Below are 22356 nucleotides of genomic sequence, written 5' to 3'. Positions count from 1 at the left end.
CGTCCGGAGCCTGTGCTCCGCAGCTGGAGAGGCCACAACAGTGAGAGGCCTGCGTACCGCAAATAAAAATGCAGATTATGAGCCAAAAAGTTTGGAGCAGAGGTCTGAGGTTCTGCATTTCCTAAAAGACCGCAGGTGGAACCAACACCACTGGTCCACGGACTGCACTTTAAATTGCAAGGATCTAGAACACAGACCAAAATCGTGGACCTTTGAAAGCAGAGCTCCTTTTGAGCCACACCAGAAGAATTTAAAGAACAAAGTAACATGAGGTCCATAGTGGAGAATCTCCAAGTGAATCAGAAAGAGGTGACCCCATGCTCAGAACCAGGCTGGGAAAGAAATAGGGGTGCTCAAGGAAACTGTTTTTGAAATTACACACGCTTTCCTTATAATTACTGATTTCTGGAGAATTCTTCTCTCTCTGGGAATGGAGGTTGCGTGCTAATTCCCAGTTAGAAGGATCTGGGCATTCGAGCTTGAGAAGTAATTGTAATGCTAGAACACGGCTTCCAGGTCACCTCCTCCAGAAGGAAAGGGGATGCCGGCCCACTCTGCCCAACGGGAGGGTGCACTGCTCAGGGAGAGGGTTCCACCATGACAAGAGAGACACAGGATGTGGACCCTGGCAGGAGGCGGTGACAGCAGGAAGGCAGGGCCTGTGACCATGCCGGTGTCCTTCCAGGAGAGGACTGCCGAGAGCCATGGCACCCGGTGCAGGATCTGCAGCCCAGGGATGGTGATGTCCATGTACACGCTGCCCAGGAGCCACCCGCAGCCTTCAGAGGAGCAGCTGCCGGCAGCCCTGGGGGGTAGGTCTGATTGAAAAAGCCCACTGCCCGCCAAAGCCAGGTGGGGTCATGCGTCAGCCTGCTCCTCCCCACCTACAATGCCACCCCAGCCCCGTTCAGGGACCCCTCGGTTGTTTCTGAAGTAGCTGCTTTCACCCCTGAGCAGAGAAGAACGTCAAGGTGTATCTGCTCATCAGAGCACTTGCTGCACAGAACTAAAGAGCACGCGTGGCCCACGCCCGCATTTTGACACCCTACTTTTCTACCCAGTGACTTATGTGGTTGCCTTCATTCGGGCTGTCATAACAGAGCACCTCAAACTGGGGGTGTTAAAACAGCAGGAATTCCTTCTGTCGCAGTTCTGGAGGTGAAGAGTCTGAAATCTAGGCTCTAGAAGAGGACTCTTCCTTGCCTCTTCCTAGCTTCTGGTGGTGGACAGCAGTCCTGCCGTTCCTTGACTTAAGAGATTCATCACTCCCGTCTCTGCCTCCATCTTCTCACGGCCTCCTCCCCTGTGTGTCTGTGTCCAAATTTCCCTCTTCTTACAATCCAGTCACTGGATTAAGGCCTACCCTAATCCAGTAGGGCCTCATCTTAACTTGATTACATCTGCATCACTGCAGATTTCCAAATAAGGTCACATTCACAGGTTCCAGAGGTTAGAACGTCAACGTATCTTCTGCGGGGGGTGGGGTGGGGGGCGGGGAGACACTATTCAACCCATAACACAGCCCTTCATGTATCGAGGGGATCCTTTAAAATTTGCAATGGGTTTAAGTTACTAAAGAGTTCATGGGAATTCCTTGGCGGTCCAGTGGTTAGGACTCTGCATTCATTGCTGAGGGTCTGGGTTCAATCCCCGGTTGGGCAACTAAGATCCCACAAGCGGCGCAGCACAGCCAAATAAATAAATAAAGAGGAGTTCATAAACATATCCCTTTTGCAGGATCAATAAAGCTCACGTTCAGCTGTCAACAATCGCTAAACCAGACATCTGTTACACAACAGATATACAAATCCCTAGATTGAGGCCTGAAGGGTGAGCACCACACACTGTCCTCATCTGCCAGTTGCCGGTGGACTTCCTTTACTCTCTCTGCTCCATTGCAGAAAATCAGATCAAATCACCTAAAACCCTGCCTTCCTTAGGTCCTTCCACTATTTGAGGTCCTTCAGCAGCTCCTTACCCCTCGTGTGGCCACGCCTACCTTCCTTCACCCGGCATTCAGAGAAGTCCAACAGCTGGCCTCCCAAACTCATTCTTCCTCCTCAGCTACATGAGTCCCTGCTGGCCAGTCTCCTCTCAACCCTCAGTCCTCCGCATGTTTCCACTTCTGCACCTCTGCTTGTGCTGCGCTGTGAACCCCGAATGCCCCTTCCTTGCTCTCCACCAATCCATTGCTTTCTCATCCTTCAATCCAAGCTTCTTTGTGAAGTCTCCCCCGATGAACTCGAGTCCACACTGACCCTCCTCCATCCCACCCTCTCCCATGCCTTCATCTATGGAAACCTGAGTTTCTTACACTTTACCACGCAATAGAATTACCCGCAGACCTCTTAAATGCAGATTCCTCCACCGGGACCCAGACGTTCTAATTTAGGAGAATTGGAGAAAGGCCAGAGATCTGCATTTTAAACAAATAGCAGAAATTCTGATGCAGTGACCTAAAATCCACTGAGGGGCACTACTAACAACCTGTCCGGGGCATTACACTTCACTCATATGGTGCCTTAGAAACGGCCACATTTTCTTGTTTTGGGATCGCTTGCATCTTACATAGTATCTGAAATACAGTTGCTGTCAATAGATACATGTTGAATGAATAAATAATTCAATAGATGGATGCAACTGAGCTCACCAGATAGACTATCATCTTTTTTTTTTTTTTTTTTTTTTTTTTTTTTTTGCGGTACGCAGGCCTCTCACTGTTGTGGCCTCTCCCATTGCGGAGCACAGGCTCCGGACGCGCAGGCTCAGCGGCCATGGCTCACGGGCCCAGCCGCTCCGCGGCATGTGGGATCTTCCCAGACCGGGGCACGAACCCGTGTCCCCTGCATCGGCAGGCGGACTCTCAACCACTGCACCACCAGGGAAGCCCTATCATCTTCTTTAGAACAGAGAATAAAACTGGAATTGAGGTGGTGGGAAGGATACTTATCTAAGAAGAAAAAAATCAGTGAACAGCCTAGTGGCTATTTAAATATTCTCAAAAACAAAACAAAACACCAGTGCTTGTTTCAATTTTCTAAAGAAAACTAAATTAAGAGTCAGTAAAAATAAAGAATACTGATAACTTTTCTTCTTCTCTGATTAGGTAATCTATGCCACTGCACTGGGTATCGGCCAATTCTTGCAAGTGGAGGGACCTTTTGTTTGGTGAGTAGGGGACTGTGGGGGCAACCTACAGAGCAAGAATGACAGTGACAGCTGGTCCAGGCTGGGAGCACAGGAGGTGAGTTGTTTTTTTGTTTTTTGTGGGTTTTTTTTGGTACGCGGGCCTCTCACTGTTGTGGCCTCTCCCGTTGCAGAGCACAGGCTCCGGACGCGCAGGCTCAGCGGCCATGGCTCACGGGCCTAGCCGCTCCACGGCACATGGGATCTTCCCGGACCGGAGCACGAACCCGTGTCCCCTGCATTGTTAGGCGGACTCTCAACCACTGCGCCACCAGGGAAGCCCTAATTTTTTAGACCATCTAAATAGACCATAAGGAAGACCAATTGAGTTAGCTCCAACTAACTCATGGGAGTTTGAGCTCTTTGTTGAGAGAAGCGTGAACGTCACACCACCTTTGATGCTCTACATCACACCACTGGGAAGCTAGGTGGTCTAGCCAGCCAGACAGACATCTTCCGTGGCTAGTTCAGCAAGGCCTCGGGACAGGACATGTAGGAGGGCTCAAGGAAACCCAAGGAGACAAGTAAAGACATGGAATTTGCTTTGGGGAGGCAAGGTTAATTCCAAGAATCCAAACCAGCTGGGAAAGTGTGAGCAGATAAAGAAGCCAAAAATCTAGAGTGGAATCCAAAATTCACCCCAAGTACCAGAGTGCAGGGAGTTTCCCCCACCAAAGAGCGATACCGCACTAGGCTGCTGTGAAAATCAAATGAGAAATTGAAGGCTCATAACAAAGTCTTCCTTGGCACTTAGTAAGAACTCAACAAATAGTTACTACTGTATTGAGGATGCTGTCCACACTATGAATACTGTTTGCCAGGGAAACCAGACAAGTACATCTGATCACCCTCTACAGAGGGCAGGATGGATGTAGGCAGTACTGCCCTTAGACCCAAGCAAGGGGGATTCCAAACTTTGGAGAGCCTCTCGCTGGTCCTCCTCCAGCCAATCTCAGGAGGCCATGGGGCCAAAGTGACTTGTTTGCCTCGAGCCTTCACCCTTTTCTAGACTGTGCTCCAGATACATTCTTGACCCCATTCCCAGGCACAAGTCTCTTCCCCAAGTCCATCTTCCTCGGGAAGATCATAACAGCCAGCATGCGCACCCTGAGGCCAAAGACTAGCTGTTTGGGGAACGAGTAGACAGAGCTTGGACATGCAGGCTGGCTCACAAGTGTGTGAGGCCCTTCACGGTACAGAACAGAGGCAGGGTGGGGAGGGGTGGGGAGCAGGCCACAGGCCGGGGGCCTCCATTTGTATTCTTGCCTCAACTCCACAAATAGTGGATGAGGGCCTGGAAGTAGACCAGCAGGTGTGTCCCACTCCCCAGAGCCAGCCAGGTCCCCAGTGAGTGTCCCATCTTCTACTGCCACATGGGGGAGCCAGCAGGTGACAAGCTGAGAAAATGAATATCTTGTAAACCCATCAAATTGCTGGTGTAAATAGGAAAACACTTGTGAAATACAAATAAAGGAAGTTAAAGGCAACCTCTCTCCCTCTGGAATATGGATGTTATCCATCTTTCCAGGCACAGACTCTGGGGATAAAAGCAAAAATACAGTCAGAGACCCACCCTGCAGCCAACTGGCCCCAGGGACCTTAATGGGTGAAAGGAACCTAGCCCCGGTGGGAATACCCAAGGCTCCCATTTATTAGGCAAGAGAAGACTGGCTTCTTCTGTTATCTCTCACTCATGAGAGCGCTCAGAGTTCTGAGTGAAAGAGGAAGCGCTACTGGCTTTGCTCAGCTGGTTTTGCTTCTTGGACAGAGAAGAAGCTGTCTCTGCACAACTGCCAGCCTGAGACATTTGTGCAGAGACAGAGAACTGAAGTATCTGGAAGAAAGTATTTTACTAGAAACTTAGGAGAGACTATTTGAGGAAGAAGGTACAAGAGGTAAGCTTGGAGAAAATGGGAAATGAAAGAACCAGCAAGTGGAAACCAGCTTTAAAATTCATTGATTGTCCATTCATTCCCAGTCAGTCCCATGCAGATCGCAAATGTCGGGGAGATCTGGTTCCAAAATGGTTTTCTTTTTTTTTTTGTCTTTTTTTTTTCTCTTTTTAAGGTCCCTTTATAAATGATAATACTCAATGTTGTTGAGTCTTGTATATACTAGAGAATGGATAAATTATTATTGCTGTGAAAAGCATCTTATCAATTGATTCTACAACTAGGAATTCACCTAAGAAAAAATTCAGAGATGTACACAAAGCTGTACATGTAATGAACAGAAATGTTCATTATGTTATTTGTAGTTATAAAATGTAAAAAAACCCCACTAAGTATACATCAATAGCAAATTTTACAACTATATTATGGAATAGCCAGAAGATGGACTATTATGCAATCAGCAAAATTATATTTTAAAGGCTTTTTAATGATAGGCAAATAAATGAACAAAAAGTCAAAGTAAAAAGTATATTGTACTATAACTATAGTACAAATATATATTACATAAAAATATTACCAGTGGGATAGAGTAATGATAGTTTATTTCTTTTATGCTTCTCCATATTCTTTATTATTGTTTTAAGCTATGTAATATATACTGTGTGTGTATTATATATTCTATATATTTATCTGTATCACTGTATTTAAAAAATAAAGTAAAAAAAAAGGAAGATCTTGTGATTACCCCTATTCCAGTAGAAACCACCAAAAGTGACTTTAAAAGTTTGGAGCCTCATTTAAATTGTCAAACCCTTCAAGGCACACAAAAGTTTTTCATCTCAAGGCATTTCACTATCCTAGGAGTCAAATGGTTGTCAACAGAAAGGAACAGGAAAATGCTGCCTGGATCGGGGAGAAAATGATTCTTCCTCGCTGGACAGGAAAAGTGACGTGAGTCCCTTTGTTTGTCCTCTTCCTGAGAGTATCGCTTAATGCCGGCCAGTGCTGCAACTGTGCTTGTGAGTTTTGATGGTCATTCTCCGCTTTGCTTACAAACGTCCAAAGTGCAGGCACGAATAATGCACTTTTCGTTTGGGATCTGGGTAAAGTGGTGATTCAAAGCCCACGCTCTGATTTCCCCTTCACTCTCTGGAAGGCTGAAACAATAAATCATAAACCCACTCAGACAAGAGAAAAAAGACCTACCCCAACTACGATGAGTCCCATCCTTGCCTGGCCCTCCTCATGCAGAGCTGGCCTCTATCACCATCTCCTCCTTTGCAGAGAGAGGACACTGCAATGTCAGGAAGGCTGAGGAGCCTGTCCAAAGATACATGGTGAGTTCATGGCTCCCACAGCTGGGAAGTCCAGCCAGAAACACACCAGTCTCTGGCTTTGCTCTCTGAGAGACACTAGTTTCAAAAAAAAAGACCCACGGCCAAGCTCTTAAAGGAATTACTTAGAAAGAATTCCTAGTTCGAATATAGGAAAAATAGAGTCTGCTCCCTGTAGACACGGAAAACTAAGAGAACACAGTTGGCCTTAGACAAAACTGAGCCCGTCATTCCCTGCTGTATGTGTTTCTATCCTTAACACCCCGGGAATTCAATCTGGGCAATGATTGCACTCTGGGGTCCACCTGGATCACTTTAACCAAATGCAAAAGAACACACTTAAACTGGACTGTGCCCCAATATTCCTTATAAAGAGAAACACAATTTTAAGGTGGATCTTATGATCACTGAGCCACATGTCCTTTCCCTATACGAAAAGACACACAGGAAGCCCCATTATAAGGCGAAGGTTGCTTGGTGACCACGGATGCAGAGCAGTTGGATAATCTTAAGGGTAACATCATAGAAGACGCCCCTCCATCCAACAGGTAGACCTGCTGGATGGCAGGTGTCTGCCCCATGACACTCCCTTCTCTTGAAGCTATGTTAATATCTTCCATGGGGTAACTATAAAGCCTTGGCCTGGTCCCTGTTTAGGGGAACTTTAATCCCTCAGCTCTGATTCATTTTGTTTGTTTTACATTTTAATTCTCAGACACTATCAGGTACTGCCTATACTTCTAATTCCAACTTACACAAAAACTGATCTTCAGATGTTGGCCGGTTATGCTTCAGTCTGGGATCCTAACCTACACAAGGAACAACTACAAGTTGTCCTTCTGCAACCTAGGAAGACCTTAGAGAGATAGGAAAAAAGGCAGAGGAGTATTGGACAAATGTCAGCTCATTTCACTTACTTGTCACAATTACCCTTCAAAATAGGCATTATTTCTATTTAATCTTCAGAGAGGTTACCTTTCCATTGAGAGGGTCAGAGAGCCAAGTCATGGCAGAACTGAGAAGGAATCCACACCTGTCTGTCTCCCTATCCCCCATGCTCTTCCCCACTACACAGCCCTCTAGCCCTGCATCCCACAGTTCCCTCCCAATTTGTCTTTCTCTTTAGGAAGGTTTCCTGGGAATAAGTGTTTCCAAAAACGGAAATATGTTTGATTCAGACAAGATTCCAGTTTGGGTAACTTTTCATTGTGCTTTAGTTTCCTAATAGGTAAAGTGGAGTTGATAATTTACTTTCTTTGTACAATTGTTGTGAGGATTAAGTAAATTATTAATACGTGTAAAATTACTTGGAACATAAGCACCCCATAAATGTTAACTATTGTTATTAAAGCAAGTGGTGTGTGTGTGTGTGTATGTGTGTGTGTGTGTGTGTGTGTGTGTGTGTGTGTGTTTACACATGGGTCTGTATGTTTAGAGTCTTTTTTTTACTTAAACTACAGGACTTCTCAGAGTTTTGAATCCTGACTTGGCAGGTGAGGGGATAGATGTTGGGGCACAGTGGAGAGCGTTTCCCAAACTTATATGACCTGTGATTGTCTTTCATAGGCTGTCTTGGTGTTTCACAGGGTACTGTTTGAACTATTTAATAGAATACTCTTTTCTTTAACATCACATTAGTGTCAAATCAGTATTTCTCTTACAAAAAGATTCTTATTTAAAACTATTTGGTTTGAACTATTTTCCCATACAAGGAGAATCAGATAGTTATTACTATGTTCATTTTGCCTAATTAATGTAAAGAATTACAATGCTGTTTCCATTTGAGCAGGGCTGACAGAACAATCTTCTTCTGCCCTTTATAGAGATTTGCATGGAGCTATTTGCAAAAGAGGAGTTCCAGCCCTTAGACCTTACCCAGGAACTCATATTTCCCCCAGAGCTCTTGGTAAGATGAGTTGGGTGTTTTATGTGCTCGTTTCAATGCCACTGGTTATAAGCTCAGTTTTCTAAAACCACACTTCCCCTCCTGTGAAATTATCAAATTGTGGAAATGCTTGATGAAATCAGTATGCCTGTCCCTGTCCAGCTCACCAAGCCCTGGCTGTTGCCCTGCACACTTTCCCTGAAGCCTCAGCTGAGGTTATTTTTTAAAGCGATTTCGTCATTACTCCCATCATTGTCATCTGCAGTGTGTCCCTACTGACTGTCCCAAGCAATCCAGTTTTTCTCAGCTTCTAACTTGGCCTTTCCAGCCTTTTCCAGATATTGACCTCAAGGGGCACTTCCAGGACCTCCCGATACCTCAGCCTTCCCTCTGTCAGCATCTCTATCTTTCCTCTCTAACATCCAGTGGTCCCATTCCATAAAATGCCTATTTCTGAAAGATTCTGATGTGTTTATTCATGCATTCAACAAATATTCATCATTCAGCAATGTGCCAGGCACTGTTTGGGGAACTGAATATACAACAGAGAACAAAACTCACACAGACCTGACCCCAAGGAGTTTGTAACCTGGTGGCAGAGACAGACACTGAGCAAGATACTAGATAAGTTATATAGTGTGTTAGCAAGTGAGAAGGAGAACAAAATAAAACAGAGAAAGGGGATAGGATGATGCAGGGGGTTGCAACTTTAAATATCCGGCCAGAGAAAACTTCTCTGAGAAGATAACATTTGAAGAAAGTCCTGAAAGAGGGGAGGGAACTGGCCATGAAGATACATGGGGGAAGAGCAGTCCAGGCAGTGGGGCAGCAAGTGCAAGGGTGCCAAGGAGGGGAGAACTCCTGGCCTGATCAAGGGACGGAATAGGGGCCAGCCTGGCTGGAGCGCAGTGAACCAGAGAGATCAGAAAGCTGCGGGCAGGGGGGTGGGCAGACCATGCTGAACTTAGACTACTTGGCTTTTACTCTGCCTGAGATGTGAAGCTATCAGAGAGGTTGGACAGAAGAGGGGTATGCTCCTATTAACCTTGTAATGGGATCCGGGGTCGTTTTGGCTGCTGGGATGGGAATAGCCTGCGGAGGGGGCAAGGGAAGGAGCAGTGAGCCCATTAGGGCACTAATGTCATGCTGAGGATGGTGGTGCTGGACCAGGCGGCCAGCATGCAGGTGGTGAGGAGGGAGTGGATTCTGGATACATTTTGTAAGAAGAACCAACAAGATTTCCTGATGGGGCTTCCCTGGTGGCACAGTGGTTGAGAGTCCACCTGCCGATTCAGGGGACACGGGTTCGTGCCCCGGTCCGGGAAGATCCCACATGCCGCGGAGCGGCTGGGCCCGTGAGCCATGGCCGCTGAGCCTGCGCGCCCGGAGCCTGTGCTCCGCAACGGGAGAGGCCACAACAGTGAGAGGCCCGCGTAACGCGCAAAAAAAAAAAAAAAAAAAAGATTCCCTGATGAATGTGACGTAGGGGAGGGGTCCCCAACCCACCCGGCCGCGGACAGATACCGGCTGCAGCCTGTTAGGCACAAGGCAGCACAGCCAGGAGTAAGCGTCGGGCAAGCAAGCTTCATCTGCTGCTCCCCATTGCTCCCATCGCTCGCGTTACTGCCTGAACCATCCCCCCACCACCACGTCCGTGGAAAAGCTGTCTTCCACGAAACCAGTCCCTGGTGCCAGATAGGCTGGGGACCGCTGCTGTAGAGTGTGGGAGAGAGAGCGCATTCACTGCTGACTCCGGGGCTTTGGGTAGCTGGAAAGGGGAGTGGCCATTTATGGAGAAGGGGAAGACCTCCGGAGGAGCAGGGCCTTTTGCCTTTGGGGGGTCCTTTTCCGGGGCTTGGAGGGCGATGGGATATGAGGAGCTCAGTTTTGGACATGTTAAATTTGAGATGCCTATTACACATCTAAGGAGAGACACTGAGTACTCGTTCAGGATTTCAGAGGAAAAGCTGAAGATGCTAATTTAGGAGTATTAGTATAATTATGATTTTTAAGGCCATGATACTAAATTATGTTGAATTAATCTATACTGAAGGGTCAGTGACAGATGCCAGCTCATATTGTCGGTTTCCTCCAAAGAACTACACATTATCAAGGCTTAAGCTAAAGGAGTAAATATCTAACTATGGAAAATTCAGGCCTTAGCCAATGGGTGTAGTGAGTGTCTTTTTGGTCAAGGGGACCCCAGAACTTCTGAAATCTCTCTAGAGGAACATACCTCCACCTAGGATCTATCATAACCCAGGAATACAGGTGTGCACAGGTGCACACACCTTGTTATTTGCACGTAGAGAATGGCAAAGAACCCAGAAAAACGAACCCTGGCCTTTCATGGAAAGAGCGTCACCTGGATCTCCCCTGGGACCCTCAAGGACCTCCTGGAGCTGAAAGCAAAACACCTGGAAGGCCCTCTCATCCTGGGCAACACCTCGCTGGGTGAGTGATTGCAAGGATTCTCACTCCACCATTTGTGCCGAGGTGGATTTCCTGTCCCCCACTGTGCTCACAGTCTACAAAAACTACTTTTTAAGGATAAAAACCTCATTTTTTAACTAAAAATGCTATAATACTGTATAATAAAATATACTACTATATTGTATATTATATAATAATTATTTATATAACAGTATTTTTATATCTACTATATATTTTTATAAATACTAGCATATATGTGCTATATAGACTCATATATAAATTATATATACAATATTAAAGTATAATACAAATATCGTATTATTATATAAAATGGTCTCCAAAATTGGAGGTACATACACCCTGGGAGTATGCAGTGTAACCTCTTGAGGTGTGGGAAAAAAGTATTAGAGGTTTATCATTTATTTATCATTTAATTTACTTTGTCCTTTTTAACTTTGTTTTTGTTAAATAAAATAGAATTTTATAAAATATGTATGGATATATTAACAATGCACACCCAGTTATCACCACACCCAGTTTAAGAACCAGAGCTTTACCAAGAACTTTGAATGCCCCATGGGCCCTCCCAAACCACAGGCCCCCCCCCCCTTCGCCTTCTTCTCAGAGGCACTCATTAGCCTGAATACGATGTTGGTCAGTCTCTTCCTCATTTTTACAATTTTACCCCATATATTTGAGTAACTAAGCACCATGTCCCTTAGTTTTGCATATTTTTGAACTTCACATAAATAGACTGACACGGTATTATTCTTCTGCAATTTGCTTTGTGCGTTCAACATTCTCGAGCTGAGATTCACCCACATTGTTGCGTGTAACTGTGCTGCTGGATTCCATCGTGTGTCCAGGGCACAATTTGCTCATCCATTCTATTGCTCAAGGATGTGGAGTGTTCTCCAAGTTTTTGCTATTACAGATATCTTTATATGTGTCTCCTGGTGCCCACATGCAAGGGTTTTCTAAGAACCTCTCATCCATTTTATTTCCTATTTTTATACACATGTAGAGAGTATAAATAAATACATATACCAGGAGAGCCTGTGCTATAAAATTACTTGGCAGGGTGTATGGCCACTGCTTTCACATCTATACACATTTTTTTTTTAAAGCATTGACTAATTTAATCCTCACATCCACGGTGGCACTGGTACTTTTTGTTTTTAATTAATTAATTTATTTTTGCAGTGTTGGGTCTTCGTTTCTGTGCAAGGGCTTTCTCTAGTTGTGGCAAGCGGGGGCCACTCTTTATCGCGGTGCACGGGCCTCTCACTATCGCAGCCTCTCTTGTTGCGGAGCACAGGCTCCAGACGTGCAAGCTCAGTAGTTGTGGCTCACGGGCCCAGTCGCTCCGCGGCATGTGGGATCCCCCCAGACCAGGGCTCGAACCCATGTCCCCTGCATCGGCAGGCGGACTCTCAACTACTGCGCCACCAGGGAAGCCCAACATCTATACACATTTATTGCCAGTTTTTAAAATTAGCATCTGAATATTTTTATGAGAAACTCTCAATGCCAAAAAATTGCATTTTCTCTTTCCTAACACTCTCTAGAATATATAATGCATTTACTTTCAGGACCTGCATTGAAATCTCAAGGACATTTTCACCCAGTTCTCCTCTCTCCTGCTAGGATTTCTGAGCTGATTATGGTGTCTAAAACAAGTGATGGTGAGTTCCAGGTGTTCTTCGTAAAATATCAATGAACCAATTCCTGCACTAAACTTAAAACTTGCTATATAGTTTAGAACCTCCTCATACTTTTATCTTGTCTGGCCTGTTTCCAATTCTTCATCATTTTTCTGATGTGATATGACATCCCCACCATGAAACTTTACTGTCAAAAGCTTTGCACAGAATATGAGGTACTTGGATAATGTCATTCAAGACCCTGCACTCAGCTGCAGGATTCTTGCCTATAAAAAGCTACAGTCAGCCTTCCCTGGTGGCGCAGTGGTTGGGGGTCCGCCTGCCGATGCAGGGGACACGGGTTCGTGCCCCGGTCTGGGAGGATCCCACATGCCGCGGAGAGGCTGGGCCCGTGAGCCATGGCCGCTGAGCCTGCGCATCCGGAGCCTGTGCTCCACAACGGGAGAGGCCACAGCGGTGAGAGGCCCGCGTACCGCAAAAAAAAAAAAAAAAAAAAGCCACAGTCTTGCAGTGTCACTTTAATGGGAAGACAGCAAGAGAGAACTCGCACTCTCCAATGGTTGGATGGTCAATTCCAGGGAGGGAATATGTTCGCAGGAGGAAAGTAGGCGATGTAGTGTCTGGCACTCAAATGCTACTTGTCTCATGGGGACAATGGCAAAAGGCCAAGTGAGACAAAAACCTGCCCAGGCAAACACCCCCAGTCACTTACAACATCCTTAAGAGCCCCTTTTGTACAGATACTGCATCAGGCAAGCTGGCACCCACAGAGTAGGAAGGAAACATGCAAGGCTTTGCCTTCAAGATGCACTGCAAACCCTTTGGCAAAAGGAACCTTATTTTAGTCCTTCCCTCATCTCCCAGATCTCCTAGCATATATGTGCCTGTCCCAGATACATGCATATATGTACTAAATTACTGACAAAAATAACTTAATGCAAAAAACAAACAAACAAATGAGTGGGTCAGAAACTCGAATTTGGGAGGCAGTGGTGATAATGACTTCCTTAACTCAGGCAACAGGGAGGTTGACTGAAAAAGCTTTAGTCCAGACTGACTGGTAGGCCACCGTATGTTTTTGGAGGTTGGTGGTGGGCAGGGGAGGGGACCCACCTTGGCTGTATCACTGCCATCCAGGAGTTCTACCTTCCCGGCCTCAACCATCATCAGCCAGACTTTGACCGTGCTGCAGACCAGCAAGCCTGCCCTTCCCTGGCCTCACCCCACCCACTTGCTAGGAAAGGGACCCTTCCTGGTTTTGCCCAGCACCACAGCTTCACAGCTTCAGCCTTGGGACAACTCAGGTAGCACATCTGCATACCACTCAGAAGAGGAGGAGAACATGCTTAGATTTACCTGAAATCCTGGGGTTGGAGAGAAGAGAAAGAGGGAATAGTAAAATGGGTGGCTTGGGAGTACAGTCAAGTAGCTTAAGCAGACGGTCAAGACCCGAAAACCCTTCCCCTCATGTTCACCCCAGGCATCGTTTAGCCCACGGTTTTCAAACTTGTCTTCAGCACCACAACCCTGTCCTCAAACAAATCTTAGTTAATGAAAATAAGTTGCTCTGTTTGAAGGGCAGGGAAGACTTTCTCCATCCCACTGAGCCCCTATATCTACCTCCGCCAGGGCCAGGACTCAAGGAAAGTGAACTTGCCCAAGGTCCCCAAACTGGCTACTGGCGGGTCATCAAGCCACACATCTCCCACTTCCAATCCAGAACTCTTGCCTTTACTGCCATTCCCCGTCCCCCAGGCCCACCCCACAGCCTGTCCAGTTGGCTGTTTGGACTCTGCAGGCAAAGTAGAGCCAGATTCTAAAATCTGAGGAAACAAACAATGCACTTTCCTCGGGGGCCCCTTAAACTTTAAGTGTGAGTAATCTCTAGTGGCCTCCAGGGACCTTTCCAAGGATGCCCAAACTTTTCCTAAGGCCCAGAAGAATGAAGGACGCTGGTGGGGGAGGGGTACGTGGGAGCCAGATGTACCCACCACCACCACCACCAGCGGTCTCCCGCAGGAAATCAGTTTCTGTGACAGCTTCCGTTTGTTTAAATTTTGTGTGCTAATCCATGTCACATACACGCTGGGCTCTGTACACTTCTTTTTCCTCAACATCTTTAGTACAGTAAACGCTCCAGAAAGTTGCTGCGCCTTTAACCCATAGACCCGCAAACTCTGAGAAGCATGGAGTTAAAACAAAATCCATGTTCTGAGAATCAAACAAAGGTAAGGCTCTTTTCAACTCTGTTGAAATACAGGCTAGGTTTTGTGACCAAAGATGGAATAAAATATGAATGGAAATACAGTAAATAGAATTTCCTTGGCACAGCTGTGTCATGCCTGGCACAGAGTGAGGGGGTAATGTGAGCAACGGAAAGAGCCAGACGAAAGCCCCAAAATGGACTGTCTGGCCTCAGCCTGAGTTTGAAATCCATTCTTCTGAGAACCCAGGCAGTAGCAACAGCTGACAGTTTACTCTCCCCTAGGGCTGAACTGCCCTATTCTGTGTCAAATAAGGGATGATCATACTGGCCTGTGTGATGCTCCTGACCTTAAAAAGATATTAATAATAATAATAATGTCTTTGTCTCTGATTTCTTCCCTACGAAGAAGGCTCTGGGTCTCTAGGGTAGGAGGAACTGTATGATAGGAAACAAGCTTGATCTTCCCAGTGCTTCTGCAGGCAAAGGGAAGGCAGGATTTTGCAGAAGTGAAAGACCAAGCTTTATTGGAACTTGTAGTGATGGGAAGCAACAGACCATCCCTGGTGGGTCTGGGATGGGATCCCGTGTTACGGAGTGCCTTGGATGAGATGCTGAAGCAGAAACAGGGTGAGGACTCTAAGTTGAGAGACGCTCCAGGGCAGAGGAGAAGCTTAGTTACTTTTAGGCAAGATTTGCTTAGCATATAGATAATAAGGAGAAACTAGTGGTTTCCCTAATCAATTAGGTTAGCTATGATCATTGAAGCAGCAGGGGGTGTTGTGCGTGTATGTTGGCAGGGGTGGGGGAAGTATTGTGCCAAGTACATTGTTAATACTGATGAAGATAAAGTTATGTGGGAGGGTGAAATATTCTCCACGATTAATCCACAAGAGAAAAATCAAAGCCCAGCCCACAGCCTGTTAAAAAACAGACTAACTGAGGTTAGAACCCAGCCTTGGAAATGATGTCAAATCAGATTCTACGTGTTAGTGATTCATTCTACAAACCCCAGAGAGATTAATTTTTAAAGTCCAGCTAAGTCATCTCCTGATGGTTTGGTGGCTTCTTCATTTTCAGAGATTGATCTGAACCCTTTACATCCCTACTACAGAGAAGCCCAAAGCCAGCGCTTAGATACTGCCAGTACTCACGAGTACGGCTGCAACGGTTTTTAAATTCTGAATTACTTCCTTGCCAGCCAGCAAATAGCATTGCCCTGATCCCCCTAGATGGATGCTCTTCCATTGCTCCTGCCCCCAAGCTCCTCCCTGGGAACCCCCAAGATCCACACACCTAACAACAACCAACATAATACCTAGGGCAGCTCCTTGCATGAGCTGTGTTCATTCTGATTGGCCGGTGCCCCTCCTGGAACTGGTTGTTGACGATTTTGAATAGCAAGGCTACCTGTGGAGGTGCAAATCAACAGTAAAAGCACTATTGATTTCAGACAATGACCTAGGAAACTGAAAGACCTTTGATTGTTTTCATGCCATCATATTTATCCCGCTTAATCACAAAACAGCTTTGCATAGCTTCACTGTGGTCAGTCAGGAGGGGGTCACGGAAAGTTCTAGTAGAGTCTGCCACCTGCTAGTTTTTACCATCATCCCTTCTCTCTGGCCTCTGTTTTCTTGCGTTCATTCAAAGAGTGTAGACCAACCCAGGGGTTCCCAACCCTGGCTGCCCAGGAGAACTCCCTGGGGAGACTTTGATAAAGGCTTGCACCCAGAGATTCTGATTTGATTGACGTGGGAGTGGGCCATCTGTGCTGTTTGAGTTCTGCTGATTCTCTGAGCAGCCAGTGTGGAGAGCCACCACACTAGCTGGACACCAAGGCCCTGGAGCCATGATTACAGCTGCTCCTCCCACATCACCTGTAAAAACAATGTGCTTCAGGACTGACAATAGGTGCTGCCTGTCTTCTGGCCCAGGTCAAGGACATCTTGGCTGAGAGGGTATCTGAGTTCCGGGAGAAGACCCAGACATACCAAGCATTCCTGAAGCACCTGAAGAGCCTGGCGGGCAGGCAGATCTGGAACGTGGCCGTGGCCGTATGTCCTCCGGGCCAATCACGAGGTCCACTGCACCTATTTCTTAACCTCACCGAAATGTTGAAATAGGCATTGGCAGAATCAGTGTGCAAAAGGGTCTCAGCAGATTGAAACGACAGGCACAATAAGTAACTATTCAATATTTAACAAACATTATTTAATAACATATTTCAAAGAAGACTCTTAAGTCAAGTTCAACAGAATAAGCCAAGTAGGAACAAGTGCTAATTTGGTGATAAGACCTTCAAAGAAGCTAATTTAGACTTAGGCTGCGTTAACAGAAGTATAATACCTAAAATAAGGAGGGTAGTCTCCCCTACCTCAGACTGTTCAGATCACAGCTGAAGAATAATGCTCAGGTCAGGGAATCACACTTCACGGCCTGATTGTTTTTGACCTCAGAAGAAAGCAGAAGTAACTTTTCAAAGTACACACGCTCCTTCCCTTACATACCCCAAATGGTGTATTAGAATTCCTTGGGATACAGGGAATGGAGGGAGAACATGTTTCCTTTGAAAAATCTCTCCAAGTGATTCCAAAATGTTCCCATTCACTGTCAAGAACTCTGACTCAAACCCTGGAGCCTGGCAAGGAGATGGTGGCAGGAGAGTGGGGGGCTGGAAACCACATCAGAAAGAGGAATGGTGGGGGTGGGGACAATCAGAGGGATCATGAGAGCTGCCTTCAAATATTTCTAGACTCCCAAGGAGACATGTGATGTATTTCATATGATCACAAAGGGTAGAAGTATGACCGATAGCTGAGAATCCAGGGAAGCAGATTTCCACTCAGTAGAAACAAGAACTTTAAAATTGAGCTGCTCATCCCTCTATGACATAAATCACAGCAAGATCCTTTTTGACCCACCTCCTACAGAAATGGAAATAAAAACAAAAATAAACAAATGGGACCTAATGAAACTTCAAAGCTTTTGCACAGCAAAGGAAACCACAAACAAAACCGAAAGACAACCCTCAGAATGGGAGAAAATATTTGCAAATGAAGCAACTGACAAAGGATTCATCTCCAAAATTTACAAGCAGCTCATGCAGCTCAATACAAAAAAACAAACAACCCAATCCAAAAATGGGCAGAAGACCTAAACAGACATTTCTCCAAAGAAGATATACAGATTGCCAACAAACACATGAAAGAATGCTCAACATCATTAATCATTAGAGAAATGCAAATCAAAACTACAATGAGATATCATCTCACACCGATCAGAACGGCCATCATCAAAAAATCTATAGACAATAAATGCTGGAGGGGGTGTGGAGTAAAGGGAGCCCTCTTGCACTGTTGGTGGGAATGTAAATTGATACAGCCACTATGGAGAACAGTATGGAGGTTCCTTAAAAAACTACAAATAGAACTACCATACGGCCCAGCAATCCCACTACTGGGCATATACCCTGAGAAAACCATTTTTCAAAAAGAGTCATGTACCAAAATGTTCATTGCAGCTCTATTTACAATAGCCAGGACATGGAAGCAACCTAAGTGTCCATTGACATATGAATGGATAAAGAAGATATGGCACATATATACAATGGAATATTACTCAGCCATAAAAAGAAATGAAATTGAGTTATTTGTAGTGAGGTGGATGGATCTAGAGTCTGTCATACAGAGTGAAGTAAGTCAGAAGGAGAAAGACAAATACCGTATGCTAACACATATATATGGAATCTAAGAAAAAAATGTCATGAAGAACCTAGGCGTAAGACGGGAATAAAGACACAGACCTACTAGAGAATGGACTTGAGGATATGGGGAGGGGGAAGGGTAAGCTGTGACAAAGTGAGAGAGTGGCATGGACATATATACACTACCAAATGTAAAATAGATAGCTAGTGGGAAGCAGCCGCATAGCACAGGGAGATCAGCTAGGTGCTTTGTGACCACCTAGAGGGGTGGAATGGGGAGGGTGGGAGGGAGGGAGACGCAAGAGGGAAGAGATATGGGAACAGATGTATATGTATAACTGATTCACTTTGTTATAAAGCAGAAACTAACACACCATTGTAAAGCAATTATACTCCAATAAAGATGTTAAAAAAAAAATTGAGCTGTTCACAGAGGAACTGGGGTTTCCTGTCCTCACCCATGTTCCAGCCCGGGTCAACACAGCCCAGGTTGTCACTGTAGATTCCATCACTACATGGGAAGGAGAGCACTGAGTGGACTGGCCAGTCATTTCCCTGCCACGTTCTGAGATGCTACAGCCTCGACCAGATCCAAGTGGAATCTCCCAAGAGGAAAAGGGCAACTCTCCCTCAGTGATGTGGATGCCCAGCACCTCAGCACAGTCCACGGGAAGTCCAGCAATTTCAGAGGCCGTGCGATGAGGCTGAGATCCCAAGGCAGGACGGCACCTCTGTGGCCAGCACCGTGGCCACCTGCACCAGCTAAGCAGGGGCGGCTCAGAACTGGCTGCTGAGCCTCACGCACTTGAATCCCAGTCCTGCCCCTTCCTAGCTGGCAGACCTTGATCAAGTTTCATAAGTTCTCTGTGCCCCAGTGTCTTCATCTGCAAAGGGGGGATAATTGCATCATCTCACTGGGTTGTTGTGAGGATTGAGTAAATACGTGTGAAGGGGTTAGACAGCAGGTGGAACGTACCAAATGCCGTAGAGTGTTACCATCCATTCCTCACCCGATCCAAAGTCGCAGGTGGGTGGAGGCCTCCCACATGGTCTGAACTGAGTCTCGTCTGCAGAGCACACTGAGACTCCTCTTGACCCTTTCACTACCAGAGAAGACCGTAAGCAGGTGCCTATGGGTCTCGGATTTGAGGGATCGAAGGCCGAGGCTGTAACTCTCTCTCCTTAGTCCTTAGGGGGACACAGTATAAGCCAGCATCGCTATTCAGATCTGAATCCATTTCTGGCTGTGGGCAACACTAACCTCAATCTGATTTCAGAAGGGAAGCTACCCCAGAACACTCTGGACAGCACCTGAAAAGTTTTTGTCTCTTTTTAAAGAATTGCTATATCAGAGCCCAGGTCTCCGGCTCTCAATCCACCATGGGAAGCTCAGGCTCCTGGCAGGAGGCACACTGATGCAAGGGGTGGCTGAGGCTTCCTGCTGCACCACCTGCCACACATACACGCAACACCCAGCCTGGACCACAGCTCAGTCAGCCGGCATCAGCCTGGGGCGGTATCAGAGGCTGACGTGAAGGCTCTCTGTGGCCCAAGGACCAGCACCTCCTTCTCTTCATGCCCACACCCCCAGTTTCTGTGAGAGAAGCCACAGATCTAGTTAGGACACGCTGGGGACATCGTGGGGCCCCTGGGGGCAGGAAGAAGGCGATGACTAATTGTACGTGCTGGCTGAGAGGGACGCTCCCTTGGGGCGCTCCGTGCTATACCACCCTTGTCTCCCCCGAAGTGCTCAGCCTTCACACTGCCTCCGGCTGCTACAGGGATGCTAGCACTCCCATTTACTGGGTGCTGACTTTGCGCCAGGCTCTGCTGGATACTTTACACACGTCACGTCTAATGTGTGCAACCACCCGGCGGAGGTCGCTTGTAGAGGCGGGCATGGGATGGAGACCCAGTCTGCCTGATTTCCAAATGGGCATGCTTGTTTCTTCTCCATCAGGGCCTCCCCAGGGCTTCTAACTCCCCGCTTCCCTTGTTCCACCCCCTCCGTCACCCATCAAATGCCCTCCTACCGGCTGACAGGCTGGCACTGGGTGCAGGGGAGCAGTCACACTGCCCCTTGTGAACTTCGGGGTGTGGCCAACCAGGAATTATATTACAGGCATTGTAACCCTCCCCAGGGGATTGCTGGCTGTCCCTGGTGGGTGGGAACTGAGAAGTGTTGGGACAGACCTACTGGTAGAGGACAAGCTCTCATGCCCCCATTCAGCTTTGTGTGGGACCCACCCAGGGGGGAGGACAGGAAAGGCCTCACCCCTGCCCGGCCCAGTCAACTGTTTTGCTGAGTCCTCCAGGCCTGCGGTCCAGGACGACCTTAGCTCAACCCCCAAAGACTAAGGGAGAAGCAGCCTAGGCTCTGGGGCATCAGGATAGGAAGGATGGCCCGGCCCCCGTGGGGCCTTCTACACTAGGACTAGTAGTACCAGCTGTGTTCTTCTGCTGGGATGTTGGTCGGTACCTTTGGCTTAAGGTCTCTGTTTTCCCAGCTCTGCCAAAGCCACCTCCAGCCTGAGCTCAGCCCGCTCCGGTGAGGCCAGTAGCAGGGAGGGAAAGGTCCACAGGGGCTCCTTTGGGGTCCCCCTGCCGCCTGCCTTCCAATCAGCATATCGCTGCTGTGCCAGGAGCGGAACCCACGTCAGATTCCCTGCACTGCCGCTTCATCTCCTCGCCACATCTCCTCTGCGGAGCCACAACCACTTTTTAAAGCCAGAGGGGACTTCTCTGACCACCATGTGGTGACAACGGGGCCGAAAGGAGGTTTTGTGAATTGTTCACTTTGCTTTAAAGGTGTGGGTATCCCGCTTAGAGGCCAACAGCGGTGGCAAGAACAAAAGGCAAATCCAATGATTTGAGCTCTGTTCATAATGGAAACAAACCACGTCTCAGCTTAAGTTACGCCCTTACCTTGATCCCAGTATTGAATGAGTTAGATTTAGTTAACCAGCCTCTGCTGAAAGATGAAAACAGGCCTGACAGGCCTTGGGGACAGGAAGAGACCCAGTTCACACGGCACGTGCACTAACAAGAGTAAATATCATGCAGCGGCTGCCATCCCTCCCTGTGGAAGGGACAAGGGGGGCCTGGTCCTCGGCGCACTCAGATCCCCGCGCTGCTCCTCGCAGAGAAAGGTGACCTTTTCTTCTCTGCTGCTGACATTCAAGAGTACAGAATAATCTCGCATTCCTGCTGCACCTGTGCAGAAATGTCATTTTCTTCAACAGATTCCTCTAAGCGAACATTTTCTTGCTGGGCTGGCGAGTGCAGACCTGGAGCCGGAGGGAATTGCGGAGTCTGCGTATATTCCCCACTCTCAAAAGGTAAGAATTCTGCTGGTCACTTTTGAGAGTTGTTTTTCTCTTTGCATAACTGAGTCCAGTCATCTGTAGAAATTTCAGAACAGATGGAAGGAAAATAAGGCTGCCCTGAAAACCTGTTTCCTGTCCTCTGTAGCCTGGTGCGGCACTAAGGCTTTCAGTAACCCTTGAGCGGGCGGCTCCGGGTGACCAGCTGCGGTCGTTGCTTCAGCTGTGGGGTGGCGCCTGCCCGGCCCGCGGAGGTGCTTCCACACCCCCTCGTGTCCAATATCAACGCTGGGAGGCGGAAATTCAAGCTCTCCTGCTGCAGAATGAGCTTCTCCACCTGACCCAAAGGAGGCAGAGGCTGCGGCCGGACCTCTGTGCTCCACCCCCACCCCGGAGCTGACCCCAACAGTTCAGAGAAACAGGAGTGCCTAATACACCAGCCCTGGGGGAGATGTGGCCACCCAGCCAGCTACCGAGGGAGCCCTCTGTCCTCACTCCCTGTTCCCTGTGCTTTTCCCCCAAACTGTACCTGAACCCCAGAGGACAGTCTTGCCAAGAGGGGCAATACTTCATACACACCCACAGTGATCCCAAGCCAGGAGTCACCTTGGTCATGTAGGAAGTCTTATATTAAGTCATGCTTTCAGCCATGTATGACCTTCATTTATTTTTCCTTGGGAATGGAAACTTTGAAATCTGTTCCCGAGCCAGTGTGCATCTGGGTAAGGGC

The 22356-nt window shown here is 47.3% G+C and overlaps 1 protein-coding gene across 1 annotated transcript in view; it reads left to right on the top strand.

Moving 5' to 3' along the window:
- The window catches only part of LOC132521513 (aldehyde oxidase 2-like), a 100873-nt gene that overhangs the window by 7469 nt on the left and 71048 nt on the right, over nucleotides 1-22356 (top strand). Inside the window, 9 exon segments of the mRNA XM_060151172.1 lie at nucleotides 686-812; nucleotides 3107-3168; nucleotides 5940-6029; nucleotides 8238-8318; nucleotides 10607-10751; nucleotides 12323-12415; nucleotides 16500-16648; nucleotides 19490-19621; nucleotides 21546-21641. Coding sequence (XP_060007155.1) covers nucleotides 686-812; nucleotides 3107-3168; nucleotides 5940-6029; nucleotides 8238-8318; nucleotides 10607-10751; nucleotides 12323-12415; nucleotides 16500-16648; nucleotides 19490-19621; nucleotides 21546-21641 — 975 coding nt within the window.

This window comes from Lagenorhynchus albirostris, chromosome 6 (assembly GCF_949774975.1).
Source record: "Lagenorhynchus albirostris chromosome 6, mLagAlb1.1, whole genome shotgun sequence".
Classification (NCBI taxonomy): domain Eukaryota; kingdom Metazoa; phylum Chordata; class Mammalia; order Artiodactyla; family Delphinidae; genus Lagenorhynchus; species Lagenorhynchus albirostris.
This window is presented reverse-complemented; position numbering and strand designations above follow the sequence as displayed.